General features: G+C 43.0%; 1 protein-coding gene across 1 annotated transcript; it reads right to left on the bottom strand.

Moving 5' to 3' along the window:
• Positions 1-953: 953 nt before the first annotated feature.
• Positions 954-15,347, bottom strand: MOB3C (MOB kinase activator 3C; the record flags this gene model as incomplete). The annotated part of the gene is made up of 3 exons (XM_083509759.1): positions 954-2,452; positions 8,634-8,836; positions 14,930-15,347. The coding sequence occupies 3 exons, from the start codon at positions 15,345-15,347 to the stop codon at positions 2,423-2,425; spliced, it is 651 nt and encodes a 216-aa protein (XP_083365885.1). The 3' UTR covers positions 954-2,422.
• Between the last annotated feature and the right edge of the window lie 1,778 nt (positions 15,348-17,125).

Here is a 17,125-nt window from a genome sequence, read left to right on the forward strand (position 1 = left end):
ACTAGGTGTGCAAAAGGAAGAGGTGCCTTTGAAAGGTCAGGAAGAGGCACTGTTGGGAAACATCTCACTTCTTGCTGTAGTGAAAAAGATAATGTCCCCCTCCTCACCACAGTGCTGCAGTTGGTGGTGGTGGTAAGCTCTGTCTTACTGAAATACCTTTCTCAGCATTTGAGAGAGAAAGTTAATGGTGCATGTTGAGTGTATTTCTTTGTGGTCTAAATATGTTCTGTATATGTGGTGAGGGCACATGCATACACACGTAATATATGTTTGGCACACCCTCCACTGCCTTGTGGCCCTTGGTGAAGTTGGCTGATTTCCAATAATGCCTTCATACCAATAACACCTTCAGGCTGAAAAAGAATAACCATTCTTTGTCTATGGGAAATGACATTGTCAAGAGAAACCCATGATGCCATTTTGGGTGGCTTATCAAGAAACCGTAGTGAGGATCAGTGAATCCCTAGGGAACAGAAAATTTATGATTGCTTCAGAACATGTCTGCCGAAAGCATGTTGAAGGGTAGCACAACAAATAACTCAAACCACATTATCACTAGGCCGATTGGGTTATGTCAGTTTCAGCACAAATATTTTTAAGCATCTCAACGCTCTCATGAAAGAAGGAAGGCTGAAATGCGGTCGACAAAAAAGCTGACAATGACCTTTGGGTGGTGAAGCTGTTGAAAAAATTAAAGCAAGGGAAAATACCAAAGAAATATGAATAAGAACATCTAACACTTTAGTTTTTCTTTTCTTAACAGAAATTATTGTGGTAGCACTTGTATGCATTGGTCTTTATCTCCTTGCATCTCTTTCTTTTCTTATTGGGAGAAGACACATAGAAGATACAGGTTTTTCATGACACAAATAAGTAATGATTTTCTTTATCTGCTTGTTTACCTGGAGAAAATATAGCATAAGGATTTTAAATGTCACAATAAGTGCTGTCAGTTTAAAAAAAAAATCTGTGCAATTTTAATATTTAAACTTCACTGACAGAAAAAGTAGGACAACCCAAGATATAAATATTGTTGTAGAAAGTATAAAATCTTGACTAATAAAACTCATCGATGCATGTGGCTCAGGTCACTTAAGGAAAAAGTGAAGAAAAAATATTGTTCCCTCCCTTCTCAAAAGAAGAGAGTCACAGTCAATGGGAAAATGATCACTGGGTTTTATGGGGAAGGAAGACTCATGGCTCAGTGGTAGACCACACATTTTGAATGTAGGAAAATCCCAGGTTCAATTCTTGGCACCTCCAGTTAAATAGCACAGCTCTATACATGCTTATTCAGAAATAATGCCCCCTGTGTTCAAGGGGGGGGGGCTATCTTCTAGAAAGTGCGTTTAGGGTTGCAGCTAAAGTATCATAAATAGCTGTCGAGTCACCACCAGCTGGGGTTGGGAGTCTTGGGCTAGAGGAACCATTAATTTGACTCCTTCTAAAGCGTCTGTATTTTCTATAGTTAAAAAAATGCATCAAAGTTCCTCAAAAGGACAAGATCTGCATGCTCCATAACTTCAATTCTTTTAGCAACTGTTGATTGTTTTATGGCACTGATTCCATTTCTGGGATTGGTATCAGTCTTCATAGGGCCTGTGTTTTCCCCTCAGCACACACAGTGGCTCATTTACTTGTGCAACGTGAAGAGATGTGTTCTGCTGGCACCTTACTGGGATGCTCCTGCCTTCTGTTTTTGATGTACTGGACTGCAAATATTTGCATGTGGGCTGTTGTGTGGATGCTCTGTAAGCTGAGGAAAAACTGAAGCAAATTGTTGTTTCATTCCACTCAGTTCTAATCCTAATATTATTTTCTACAAATGACATCTTACTGGGGGGAAATGTTCTTCCAATTCAGCATTCCCAGTGGTCTGGTATCTTCCTAGCATCTCTGGTTCTCCTGACGAAAGCATATAGAGAGAGGAATAATGAGTAGTTCATTAAAAATAATAATGGAGGAGGGTAGGGTGATAGTGAACCATTTCCCCCCAATCCAGTACAAGGCAGGGCATGTTGCTTGTGAACCTTCTTCACTTTGATAGACTAAAGGGGATGAACGTAGTCTTCTGTGTGGAATACATTCATCATTTTTCTTCGGGTCTCGGCGGAGGAATTCTCAGGTTATTTCCCCCTTTGCGCTTCAAAAAACTGCGAAACAACTTAGGAGGAGGTGGGTCTCTGGAGGACAAAATGAAAGCAAAATGACACACAGCTGCAGCCACTAGGGCAGAGTACAAGAGGCAGGAACATCATGTTATTGGGTCCATATGCCTACTGGATGTACTAGGGTCCACTATTTCCAAACATTTCAGTCCCTGGAACACAAAGTTCCTCATATTCCCAGCAGTAGTCGTTCAGATCACCGTGTGAGGCCCTCATGAGGACAGTTTGTCCGTTCAAATGATGCCCGGATGATCTTAATGGCAAATCCTTTCTGTCATTTCTTTCTGTGAGGGAAAAAAGAAAAGAAATGTAATTTTTTTTTTGAAGAAGTAGTCTGTGTCCACAAAACCTTTAGGAAAACAACCGTATGATTCAACATGTTGTACAAAGGACCTTGAATCTCTCATAGGGTTGGGACCTTTGAAAGTGATTACGGATGGTCTAGCCACTCATCCCATCAGTGACGCAGAATGGGTACGGTATCAAGAGGCTTTCTGCTACCGTGTTATAATCCAGGGTATTTAATCATTGCATACAAAAGTGGAAAATAGCCTACTAATGCATAGTAATAGCTATATCCTTTTATTATTCTACACAGTAATTTTAGCTTTCATAGCAGATAGGACAAAAAAAAAATATATGTGGCAGGTGTTTTATACCATCTTCCAGGCAATAAGTCTTAAAATTTATCTGAATATGCTGCATTTCTACAACCAAACAAAGAATCTGTTTTGTAGTCCACCTTTTTAGGGGTCCATTTGAAAAGCATGGTTGCTGCCTATAGGAGCCTACTCCAACCCACACCCCCAACATATCCCCCCCCCCAACTGAAACAATATTTAATTGGTCAGACAGCTAGGCCTTCTTCCCAAAATATGTTTTGATGGAGAGGGGATTCCAAAATGTGAACAGTCTATAAACATTATCAGTGGATGACCAACCCTACCACTGAGGGTCCCCTGTGTAGTATGTACCGGTATATATGTTTGTTTATTTCATTTTTATACCCCTGAATTATTCTAATTTCTAACTGGTATCAAACAGTGCCTCTGATACTCAACCCACAAAGCACGTCTTAGGAGGATACCTTGCTCAACGGTATTAAAAGCTGCCAACAGAATAAGAAGCAAGAGCAGACTCACAGACCCCTGCTTTGCATTTTCTCAATGCAGGTGATCCATTAGCCAAAGCTAATTCAGTCTCAAAACCACGGCTGAACCCGGAGAGTCCGTACCCTTTAAGAACTGCTGCAACTGCTCTGCCACCACATTCTCTACTACCATACTCAAGATAAATGGACAGCAGTTATTGCCAACTGCAGGGTCCCAGGGTGGGAAGTCAACACACTGCTGTTAAGGACAGCCTATGCTGCTTCAGCATATAGCATGAATTAGGTGCAAAGGTTCCCTTCCCCCAACAGACTGTTTCTTTGCTAGAAGGGTTCCTTTCGTATCCCCATACTGCGCATAGGAGGGAAAGGAACTTGCCCTTCACCACCTAAATAAATTCATGATTTCAACCAATGCACAATATTCCAGACTGATTAAATTAAATTAGTTTGAACTGATGGATGTTTGCAATATTTCATTGAATGTGTCAGTTAATCCAGGGGAAATATATGACTCAAGATTCTGGATTAATCTGTTGCATAAAAAATAAAATAAAATAAACCCCCCTTCACTTATTTCACAATAAACTCTTAATGTTTTGTAAGAAATCTGAGGCAATGCAGTGGGTTTTTTTTCTTGGTAGACATTATTACATTTCTAAATTGATTTCAACTTAAAACAGCCTAAAGCATTTAGGTTTGAAAGAAATAAGATTCTGAAGCAAGACACGGGAAGCAAAAAATAGGACAGAATTTCAGTGTCTCTTTGAGTTGCCTTGGTGATAACCAAAAGGGTCAACAGAAGCTGATAATCCACAAAGGGTTGTGTTGGGTCTGAAAAGAATCCAATTTCGACATCTTCGCTGTTTTCCTTTAATACCATGAAGAAAGCATAGGTAACAAAAGGAAATATGCACAATATGTGTAAAAGGGAGTTAAAAACAGCATCCTATCAAATATCACTTGGCAAGAAGAAAAGAGGTTGAACTGGTGAGTGACATTTACATATAAAGAGCTCCTGAGTTTGGATTTATATAGCCATGTGTTTTATGTGCAAAGGACTGAGGAGCATGGGAAGAAACATCATTTGTGAATGACAATGGAGAGAGTCTCTTTATGATATTTGAACAGTACAGTATTGAAAGAGAAGCTTACACAACTCAATGAAAGCTTATCATCTGATAATCACCAGGTGAACTGCTCATGTGAATTCACCAGACACAAATCCATGGTAATAGAGGCACCAATATAAATGCATTGTTGTGGCATGTGATCAGTCACTTGTCTAAATCAGGAGTGAGGAACCTTCAACCTGTGGGCCAGTCTTGGCCTGACAGGTGGTCAAATTTGGCTTGTAAGGTCATTTTTAAAGAAATCACACCCACCTGCCAATCAGCTGATTTCACTCCAAGGGTGGGTGACCTCAGTGGCTAGCAGGCTGGTAGCAGTTGATTCTCTTCCCTTTCTGGTAAATCATGCATGCAGCCATAGCAGTAGGATTTAACTCCAGCTCATCAGCTGATGGGCAGGGGTTAAATCCTGCTCAGTTTGGCTGTGCATGCTTGTTTCATGTTGGGAACAGGCTCGCAGAGCCAAATCTCAGCGCGGGGCTCTTTGAAAGCCATTTTGCTAACAGCTTTTTAGACCTCCAGGTTTCAGTCCTGCTCCTGGGGCATCCATGGTCATGACAAACCAGTCTCCTGGGTTTTCTGCCATGCTCATAAGCTGGCATTTTCTTTGTTGTCACAAACATTCCAAATGCCGATGGAAGTAGGAATGAGCAAATCTGAACCTCACAGTCTTTGGGTTGCATTCTACACTGCACAAGCAGAAGTCCACATGTGCAACAGTGTTTCCCCCATGCTCCCACAAGACCCACTCCGGCGGGTCCCCCAACTCTCTGGTGCAGATTTTGAGCAAGTGCATAGGGCTGCAGGGGACAGGAGGGGGAAGTTCAATTGCACAAACAGAATTCTGCTGCATGAGCGGAACAGTAGTGTTGGATACAACACTTTGAAAATACGTCAGACCATCTATGAATTGCCACAATAGAGTTAGTAAGGGCAGCAGGAGGGGTGGAGAAACAGCCAAACACATACGAAGAGGTGATGCCAGCTGGTGCCAAATAGATTCTTTTGAAGAAGGCTTCGATTTGAGGACAAAGGGTTAAGCCCTGGAAGCAGAAGCCCACGGCATGAGAAGCTGGAAAAGACAAGTCGCTAACATCTTGAATGCACTTGGTTTGTATTAGTCCCATTCTAGCTAGTGGGCTTATTCTTGTTTTAAGCTGAATGAAAACTGAAAACATGTTCTATTATGTAACATTTGCCTGTGCAGTCCAAACATTCATGACCACCTTCAAGTTCTGAAGGATAACAAAAAAACAGAAACATCAATTCCAGGATTCTGTCTTCCTGGGGAACACAGTGAGAGTTTCTGCTTTTCCAATCAAGATCTCTTAACGCCCCTGTTAAAACAATATTTCCCACCCCCACAGCCTAGTCATTCCGCCCACAGATCTGAAAACTTAAAAAAATGAGTTGAAGTATATTATTTGCAAGTATTCATCTCCCACTCATTTTTAGGGAGGAATATGTGTGAGCGAGTGTGTACGCATGCAGCTGTGTGTGTGTGTGTGGCAAAGACTAAATAATCTCCTAAACAAAAGCAACAAATTTGTGCCGAGGAAAGCAGGGGCATATCTATGGGTTGGCTAGATTGGCCCCAGCTAAGGGCGCAGGCCTGGCAGGGTGTGCATGCGCGAAATCATGCCTCTCTACTGTGGCTCAGAAGCAGCTGAATTTTCAGACTGGCTTTCACTTTAAGCCAAGAATAATTATTTAAGCAAATAATAATAATAATAAAATTATTCTTGGCTTAAAGTGAAAGCCAGTCTGAAAATTCAGTTGCTTCTGATGCTGCTTCATTTTCTACCTTTTTTTTCACACTTCAGATTTCCAATTTCCCCACCTTTTGTTCACACTTTCTCCTACCTTCTGGGTACCACCTCCACATCAGCTTGTTTAAGTCCTTTAATTTTTCTTCCTGACACAAACAGTGACCCATCTCTACATCAGACAACATTCGTTATGCTGAGAAGGTCCCCACAGCAGCTCCTGTCTTTCCCAGAAATAATCCAAGGCTTTGCCAATGTTATTACTTGTTGCAACAAATCTGTTTTACACTAGCAAAACAAATTATTGTTTCCTTAGGAGACACATCTCTAAAATTAGTCTCAGGCCAAGAGAGTAAAACCATTCATTTTATACAACCAAGTAGAATGAAGGAAATTACCTAGAGGCTCAGTTCTGAAAAAGAAGCCCTGACTGTTTAATTTTAAAGTATTCCAAAGCTGGTAAATTGATGGGGGAGAATGTAGCCATGAAACAAACACACAAACACACACACACAGAGAGAGAGAGAGAGAGAGAGAGAGAGAGAGAGAGATTTGAAGAGGTCACTTTATCTCAGCTCTACTTTCCCTTCTGTGAAATGGAGAAATAATGACATAATTTGAGGTTATTACCAGCTGAATTGCATCTGTTATTTCCCCTTTCCTTAAAGAACGCATGACATGAGATATTGAGGGAAAAGGACTGCAGAGACATGGAGTCGGTTGATGCCCAGATTCCAGAAGTCTTCCAATCTATTGAAGTCTCACCTACCCTCTGGGATGTGGTGCTTCCATTTCATGCTGATCTAGCATTTCATCCACAACCACCAGGGCCAGGAAGAATTTCGGATTTCAAAAAAAGGAAATCTTTCATCTGCCTTTGTGAAATGCAGTGAAGTTTGATGCTAAAAACAAGGATTCACTTTTCTTCCTCTTATTCATAAGCTCGCATGGTTCCTCAAGGTCATAAGAAGCCATAAGCTCTGTCTCCATGCTGTAATATCATTTAGAGATGTAGCTATGCCTATAGGTTTGTCAATTCAGAGAGCACCTGAAACCATAGTTAGGAAAACCATGGTTTGCACTACCATGGTTTATTATTCTGGTTTACATTCCTGACTTAGTGATGATGGTACGTTTCATGTCAATACCATATTGGATGGTTACTTGTTAGTTGAGGACATTTCAGTATCCTTGCTCCCTAGCATACATAATAATATAATCATGACTCCTGACAGAGGGGAAATGATTTTTTGTGATTGTGTTACACGACTGAGATAGCTCAGCTGGTGCAGCATGAGACTCTTAATCTCAGGGTTGTGGGTTTGAGCCCTACATTGGGCAAAAGCTTCCTGCATTGGAGGGGGTTGGGCTAGATGACTCTTGTGGTCCCTTCCAGCTCTACAATTCTAGGATTCTATCAATTTCATAGTGAATGTGTTAGACAGACAATGCTTGCTGCACATGGATCACTTTGAAAGTGGGAATCAGCTGTGCATGTTATAATATCCCAGTACTAGAAATTAAGATAAATCCATATATTCTTTCTAGAATATATTATGGTTGGAAAAGACGGCACAAGGTCAGAGGCATATAAATTCACACTCGGAAACACGGCCAGCAAGCAACACTAACTGGGAGTTATTGTCACTTTGCAAGGACAATTGGGGAGAAACTTCCTCTTATTATGTCTTAAGGGAAGCAGCAGGAAGGAGGGAAGTGGATTAGAATCGATTTTTTTGTTTTGTTTTTTTTGTTCTTCTCAGCCTCTTCAGTTTCCTGATCTCTAATTACCTTTTAGGGTCAGTTGAATTATAGCTGCTCTTATGGATGTGAAACATTGTACCCATTCCCTCATCTGTTAAGAAGTGACTAATTTTGACTATATTGCCAAAGTTTAGAGAGATCAGGATTTCGCCTGTTAACAATCATGGCGCTTGTGGATACCATTAAGTTATTACAATTTATTACCCACCCTCACCCTAAGGTCTCAGGGTAGGTTACAACAATTAAAACACACCATTAAAAACAGTTCAAAACGCTAATCATCGTCATCGGTTCATCCATCCTAGCTGATTCTTAAATGGAGCCTTCTAAGAATAATTCCTAGACAGTGGAAAATTTGTGTTTATAGTGTGAAATAGTTGATGTGATGCACATACACATATGGCATTCTTCTTAAGGTTGCCTGGCCAGCACTCTGCTCTGAACTCTGTTTAAAAAAACAACAGGGCAGTCTCCTGACAGCTGGGAATCTCTTTCAAGCCTTTGGAATGTGATCTCCATAAGAGCTTGGAGATGCTGACAGCCCTCCTGGCCACCTAAAGGAGCGCTTACCTGTAGTTCGCAGTGCAAACTTAAAGAGTTTTTGGAACACTTTAAGTCTCCAGTGCTCTTCCCTCATCCAAAAGGTATCGCTACCAATCAGAAGCAGGGTGCATAATAACAGTACCTATGTTCTTACCAGAGGCTCTAATTCCCTTTGGTCGACCAAACTGAACTCGCTGATAAAGTAGTAAAAGTGCTTGTAGCAGGTGTTGACGTGAGCTTCGGCACCCATGCTGATGATGCTGTCAAAATGGTGGATGTAGACATGGACAAAGACTCTGAAGAGGCGGGTGAGGATCTTGGTGCAGACCTGCTGGAAGTTCTTGGGGAAAGGAACACCTGCAAGACAAGGGGGGGGTGTTTAGAGCTTTCAATACTACTGTGGGACATTAGGCTCTATTTAGGGCCTTGCATCTGTGCATCCTTCCTTTTATTCTTATTTATTTTCACATTTAGGCCTCAAGACGCTCAAGGCAGCATGCATGATTATCCCCCTCCCCATTTAACCTCATAACAGCCCTGTGAGGTAGGCTAGGCTGAGAGATGATGATTGGCATAAGGTCATCCGATGCACTTCATGGCTGAGTGGGGGGTTTGAACCCTAGTCTCCCAGGTCCTAGTTCAACACTCTAACCACTCCAACACCCTGGCTTTCTTAAGGACAACAGCTATTGTGTTCTGGTGTGCACAACAGGGGTAGCTCAATGGTATCCCTCCAGATATTGGTAGACTACAGCTCCCTTCATTCCTGGCCATTGGTCATGCTGGCTGGGGCTGATGGGAGCTACAATCCAACAGCATCTGGAAACTACCTTGTTGGCTACCCCTGGGAGGTAGCATGGCCCAGAGATGATTCCTCAAATAGTACAGAGATAACTGATTTGGTTTGTTACCCACTTCCCTAAATTCCCTGGTACAGTCACATGTTTGTAGTTTTTCAATTCTGAAAAAATATATTATACAGTGGTACCTCTGGTTACAAACGCTTCGGGTTACAAACACTTCGGGTTACAAACTCCGCTAACCTGGAAGTAGAGGGACACGGGTGGCGCTGTGGGTTAAACCACAGAGCCTAGGAGTTGCCGATCAGAAGGTCGGTGGTTCGAATCCCTGCGACGGGGTGAGCTCCCATTGCTTGGTCCCTGCTCCTGCCAACCTAGCAGTTCGAAAGCACGTCAAAGTGCAAGTAGATAAATAGGTACCGCTCCGGCGGGAAGGTAAACGGCGTTTCCATGTGCTGCTCTGGTTCGCCAGAAGCAGCTTAGTCATGCTGGCCACATGACCCGGAAGCTGTACGCTGGCTCCCATGGCCAATAAAGCGAAATGAGCGCCACAACCCCAGAGTCGGTCACGACTGGACCTAATGGTCAGGAGTCCCTTTACCTTTACCTTAACCTGGAAGTAGTACCTCGGGTTGAGTACTTTGCCCTAGGATGAGAGTGGAAATCGTGTGTTAGCAGCGCGGCGGCAGCAGGAGGCCCCATTAGCAAAAGCGCGCCTCAGGTTAAGAACAGTTTCAGGTTAAGAACGGACCTCCGGAACGAATTAAGTTCGTAACCTGAGGTACCAATTTATAGGGCTTCAAAAACAGCAGTAAGTGGTCCACCAAGACCCACAGCAATTTTATAGTGGTCCATAGAAGTGGACAAGGGGAGTTTCGAAACAGCTGCTTGAGTGTTTACTGAATACATGAAACCCACTAGACCTGCAGGGGGAGCTGGAGGATATTCTTAGCACTGAATGGAGCAGCACTCTGTTACCACTCTCATAAAAACAACTGCGGTATATACAACTTGATCACAGTAATGGGAAACAGATGAAACAGCCCCCTAAATGATCCACCACATGTGTTCCATTGCCATGCACACTGCACTGATGAAAAGAGGAATAACCACAAACAATTAAGGGGTCTGGCAGTTACATTTTATTTTCAAGCGGGTCTCAGCTCGTCCGTGTTTCCCACCAATGCATTCCAGAGTCTGAAGACAAGCCTAATGAGCCAATTATGCACCTGATTTTAATGAAGTCTGGAGTTGTTGGCAGGATTCATAGACACGAAGTTGCACCTGCAATAAGACATGCAGGTTTCAGATGTGCTAATGACTGGGAAGTCAACAAGTGCTGTTGTCGTGCTGTCTGGAGCTTAAAATCTCTTTTTGCTGTGGCTTGTAGAGTGGAAATAACTACAGCAGAATCACAGAATCACAGAACTACAAAAACCTTGAGACGGCTGCTCCAGGACACTCAAGGATTGTTCTTCCTCTTGAGAGTACAAACTGAAAGCACTTTGAATTAAAAGTGGAGAGTGCAAATGCTCATTTAAAGAATCAGAAAGACTTCTTTTCATGCATCCACAGACCTCTTGTGAAAGATGGAAAGCAGTCATTCTGATGCTCTAGTTGCCATGAATAAAGTCTAGTCAGGCTCTGTTGGAGTCCAGACCGTTTTCGCATGTGCATACGCTGCTATAGGCACTAGACTGGAATAATGTACCAGACTAGTCTTGTCAAATTGTGGGCTCATAAAGTCCATATTACATCCTGGGGGATCAGTTTCTGAACAGTGTCTCTTTAAAATAGGCACATGCCCGCCACATGCTTGTGCCACTACTACATGGTCTGCGGTCCCCAGCTTGATTTCTCTTACACTGTACAGTGTAAAGATGAAATAACAGCTGAACAGCACTTTGTATGCTGAAAATACACTGATGTGAGTAGCAGTTTGGAGACCTGACTTCTCAATGCTGCATGTCACTGCCATGGGGAGGGGCAAGGCAGCTCTGGCCACCACCCCCCGTTGGCCACTATTTATTAACTCTAATCTCCATAGATAACAGTTTCCCCCCAATGAATGAATAATTATGCACAGTTGTGAAAAGTTATTCAAGTTTCAGAACTTTATAGTGAGCTTTGGTACATCATTCTAGACTTCTCTATTCCAGTGGGAGGCCTTTCTGCCATACATTGTGAACGCAAGAAGCAAACTGTCAACAGTAGACGAGCAGGCAGGAAGTGCCTGGCATGGTGGCTTGGATGCAGATAAAGGCTTCCCTCGAGCCAGGAAGTGTGGTGGAAATCTGATAAGCAAGACATCCTTTTTGATGTATGATGGTTTGCTGGCCACCCACAACCATTCTGCTCAGGAAATTCAGCTAGTGGTTGACCAGCCAACTCCAGGTTCACCTGGAAGTTAATAGGTTTTCTAGATCCTGCCACCTGGTTGTTTGGCTAGATGTCATACTGAGATTGTGTTTTGGGGCAACGATTTCCATCATGAAATGAAGTTTCCCATAAGGGCAAAAAAAATTATTTTTTAAAAATTTGTTGAATTTCCTGTGGTGGTCCATCTAGCCCAGCACTCTGTTCTCACAGTGGCCAGCCAGCTGCCCGTGAGTCACCTGCAACCTATACACTCTCTCTTCCTGAGGTTTCCATCACCTGGCTATTCAGAAGCAATACTGCCTACTACCAGTGAGGCAGAGAATAGTCATTATGGCCTAGTAGCCACTGAGAACCTTATTCTCTGTGAAAGTCGGTTCTGTCTCACTCTGGTCATCTCAATCAGGTTTTGTATACTTTTTTTTAAAGCACCTGCAAAGAAAGATGATAATTGGATGAGTGTGCCTACAATAGGGAGCAATGCCTCCATCGTATCATCCTCTGAAAGAAACCATTGTCCGTCTACCACCACGTTCGCACATGGAACAGGGTAACAGAATGGTACTGGTTGGATGGGGAGTTCTCTTTTGAAGACAGATGCTTTCACACAGCATCACTTAACCCAACAAGGAAATAATGAGAAGTGGTGTATTAATGCATTATAAATGAGAGGCAATAAGAGCAAATAAATTACAGGACAGAATGTTAAAGGATTTGTCTCTCCAAGCCAAGATTTTGTCCCCCCGATGCGTTCAAATGAAGCCTGGTAATGGGATTCCTTATTATTAATCACTACAAAGTAATTGTAGGAATTAGCAATTATCCAAAACAACGGCACATATACAGTGAATTTTTTTCCCCAAACCCCATGAGACATGGGCATTGTTAACAGCCTCTCCTTATGAGTGTGTGTGTGTGTGTGTTAAACCAGCACTTAATGGGAATGGTACAAGAACAGCTGCACATTGTTGCACGGCATTCATTCTGAAAGGAGACGGGGTGGCAATAACACAAGCAAGCCTTGACGAAACCAGCCAGCTGCAAAAACAACGAGAAACATGCTGTGTCAAAGTGGTTACAATGGGAGAATAACCCAAAAGGCATCATATTATCCTTCCCCCACACCACACACAAATCCTTTGCCATCTTTGCAAAAGGGCCTTGGGGACTGAAAATGGAAACTGCAAATAGTCAACAGTACAATGCAATCCTAGGCAGGTGGATTCAAAAGTAAGGATGGTATTCAACTAAGTTTTACTCACAGTAAGTAAAGGTAAAGGGACCCCTGACCATTCGCAGACGACTCTGGGGTTGCGGCACTCATCTCGCTTTACTGGCAGAGGGAACAATGGGAGCTCACCCTGCTGTGGGGATTTGAACCGCCGACCTTCTGATTGGCAAGGCCTAGGTTCTGTGCCACCCGCGTCCCTTACTCATAGTAGGCACATTTAAATGAATGAACATGACTAAGCTACGTAGGTCCATTCATTTCAATAGTATGGGATTCAACATCATGTTTCTGTGGAAACCATCACATAGTCACATCCCACAACATGCAGGAGGATTACAGCAATGCAAATGAGCCCTGCACAGTTGCTTCATTTTAGGATGACCCATAGCAACACCTTGCTATTATTTGAAAAACGCCTGTTCCCACAGCTTGCAGAAGGCAGAGCAAAATTGCCCTACACTATCACTTCACCTTACAATGACCATATAGGCAATATTGTATTAATATTTGAAAAAATGAGATTGCACATAGGCCAAAACTAGATTAACAGTTCCACTGTAAGTTCAATGAACTTTCCTATTTATGTATTAATTCACTGCTTGAGTGTATATCCCATCTTTTTCTCCAAGGAGCTCAAGGTGGCATACATGATACTCCCCCTCCTCATTTGATCCCCAGAAGAACCCTGCAAGGTAGGCTGAGAGGCAGTGACTGGCCCAAGGTCATCCAATGAGCTTCATGGCTGAGTGGAGATTTGAACCCTGGCCTCCGAGGTCCTACCAAATAAGTGAACACAGGACTGCAGCCTTAAGGGTAGTAGGGAGTGCAGTACAGGCTCTTGGTGGCAGCCGCAAGCCTTGCACCTGCCTTGTATCTTTAGAAAGAATTACCATATTTTTTGCTCTATAAGATTCACTTTTCCCTCCTAAAAAGTAAGGGGAAATGTGTGTGCGTCTTATGGAGCGAATGCAGGCTGCACAGCTATCCCAGAAGCCAGAACAGCAAGAGGGATTGCTGCTTTCACTGCACAGCGATCCCTCTTGCTGTTCTGGCTTCTGAGATTCAGAATATTTTTTCTTGTTTTCCTCCTCCAAAAACTAGGTGCGTCTTGTGGTCTGGTGCATCTTATAGAGCGAAAAATACGGTAATAGGGGCTCTGGCTCAATTGGCAGATCATATGCTTTGCGTGCAGAAGCCTCAATCTCTGGCATCTCCAGTTAAAAGGATCAGTTGCATATCTGGGAAAAACTAGTAGGAGACAGTGTGGTGGGGACACCACTGCCCTCACCTGACCGTCAGTTGTGCTGGTCTGCTAGGAGGTGAAGGGGGGGGCAGTTAAGGTCAGTGAACTGAGAACACACCAACAGAGCCAATCACACCAGTGCATTTGCACTGTGCCACTGACCTCACTGCCCCCCCTGCCCCTCCCCATCCTGGTGAGCAGCAGCAATGTGACCAACCAGAGGCCAGATGAGCAGCAACGCCTGAGAGCCATGGCCAATTGATAGTACAGTGGTACCTTGGTTTTCAAACTTAATCTGTCCCAGAAGTCCATTCCAAAACCAAAACGTTCCAAAGCCAAGGCGCACTTCCCATAGAAAGTAATGCAAAATGGATTAATCCGTTCCAGAGTTTTAAAAACAACCCCTAAAACAGAAACTTAACACAAATTTTACTATCTAAGGAGACCATTGATCCATAAATTGAAAGCAATAAACAATGTACTGCAGTCACACAATCAATCAATCAATCAGTAGCTGAACTGGGTTCCACACAGTCACAAAAACAAACAAAAAAGAGCCACAAAAACGCAAAATAAATAGAGAAAAACAGACAGACCTCAGCTTAACACTCAAAATGGAAGTGTGGCACTCAAAACGGATCATGTTTGGCTTCCAGAAAAAGTTTGCAAACCGGAACACTTACTTCTGGGTTTGCAGTGTTTGGGTTCCAAGTTGTTTGAGTACCAAGGTGTTTGAGAACCAAGGCACCACTGTATATTGAACTGGATGGACAAAGAGTCTGACCCCATTGCCTACTCACCTATCCTGGTAGGAAATATGTCCTCATTATTAATTAAGGTCTCAATCCAGTCCATCAGCATGCACATATACTGGGGTGCCGACAGCTTGGTGGGCCTCTTGTAGCGGTAGTCATCCTGCCACCGGTACTCATACTTGAGGCCACCCGACATGATGGGGCAGCTCTTCTCGGTACAGAATTCTGACATGGTCCCATAGATGAGATTTATCCTGTTGAAGAAGTCCACAAGGTGCACCGCGATCCAGTCGTTGATGTTCTCCCCTGGGGGAAGCTGGACCACAGCTTTCAAGTCGAGTCCCGATTTCAGAGAGGCTTGAGCTTTCTTGTGCAGCTCAAAACGCTGGGTCCCCGGCTCAAATTTCTTCCGGGGGCGGAAGGTTTTGTCTTTGTTGAAAACTTGCTTAAGGCACAAAGCCATTCTGGGCTGGAACCAGCCAGGGTGATGACAAGGAGGACCAGTCTTTCCAAAGGACAAAAATAAAAATCAGGATGGTTCCTAAAAGATAAAATGGACACAAAGTATTTAAGTCAGTTGTTTTACAATGTACACCTTGGTTACAGTGTTCAAAACTTCCATTGTTCCAGGCACATTTTGCAACAGGGAATTTCATAAATGCAAGCAGTTTCTAAGCTCTGGGCACAGTACTGTGCCTAAGATTTCAGATTAAAACTGCAGAGTGGAAGAAAAGGAGGACCTTTTCCTGCCTCCCCACTTCCAGCTACTCTCTGAAGTCTGAAGAAGAGACCCACTTAGGGTGGGCAGGTGAAAGACTAGACCATGTGAAAAATGAACATAATATTTTAGCTGTAGTTCATTCATTTTCAGCTTTGTATTCTTGTTATAAAAAGTATGCACCCATAACCTAGGTTTAAGGTGCCATTTAGCTCCTAACTTTCATAACTCAGTTTCTAACACTGCTTAGTTAGGTCAGGTCTTCAATTCAGGCAAAAACAACCACCACCAGATGCATTCCGGAATAAATTTGCATCCTCACAAAAATGACCCGTAGCATCCACACCAGGTTTCAGAAACTTTTATGGGCCTCTGGACACATTTGCAAACTGGATTATGGGTATCACTCTCCCCCTCCCCCCCCCACATAAACACACCACAGACAAGCCACTCAAAAAACCTATTCTATTTGATACAGCACACTGCTTCTTTCCAGCCCAATTTCAGTGTGTGCTCATGGACTGCACATTGGCAGCCCCTGGTCTACACAATCTCTCAGTGCCCACCATTTTGCCCATCTCTATCTCCCATTTTCATCACTCTGGAAAAATGATTGGCAGAAGTGCTCTAGCCTGATGTAAAATCCTTCTAAAGGAATAATAAGGAAGGATGCGGTATAGATAACTTGCGGTCAACCATGGGCATTATTTATTTCATAAATGGTTTCCAATGAGGTATCAATTCACAATATGAACGTACATGCTTTATAACTCCGATGCTTGTTACACGATCAAGCCCCAGTGCTATTGGCAACTCAGGCCATCAAGCCAAGCAGGTTGCACAACACCATTCTTAGTGAGACTTTCTAAAACTATGCAGAGATTAAAAAATAAATAAAAATTCCAGCCATAGAAATGGCAAGGCAAACTATCGCTCAAGGGGCTACTGATGGGGTCAACATAAATATTGCAGTCCTTCTCATAAAATTCACACTTCTCCCAGATTCTCTGGGTTGTGTTTCTGAACCAAATATTTGCCCTCCCCAGCCCTTGCCTCACCAGAAACGGAATCCTTACTCTTCAGTGACTTGTGCTCCATGATGATTAGAGAATGAAAACTGGAAAATGCTCTTATTATTTCTATGCCATTGCCAAGAAGTTCTTTTAAAGAAGAAAAGAATATCAAAGTGACACCTCAAGGCATATTCTAAAAATACATCTGTCCTTCTGGAGGGAGGGGGGCAGTTTCCTCAGCAGCTGGGCCATTTCTACCCCTAGAAGAAAACATTCCTTTTGCTTTGTCACTGGTGTGGCCGTTCAGTCCACATCTACTGGGAATACAGATGTTTGGCAGTTCACATCGTTTTGTGGCTCTTGTTTCATAATGCTCCTTTTACAGTGAAGGATATTTAAAAAGACCCTGGGGCTTCAGCTTCAAGTTCAATGGTGTCCCAGGGGAGGAAGCAAAAAAGTTCTGAGCCATGGGAAGACTCTTAAGCATAAAGGCCAGCAGGCACTGCTTTT

Source organism: Podarcis liolepis (assembly GCF_965112155.1).
Source record: "Podarcis liolepis genome assembly, chromosome: 6".
NCBI lineage: Eukaryota > Metazoa > Chordata > Lepidosauria > Squamata > Lacertidae > Podarcis > Podarcis liolepis.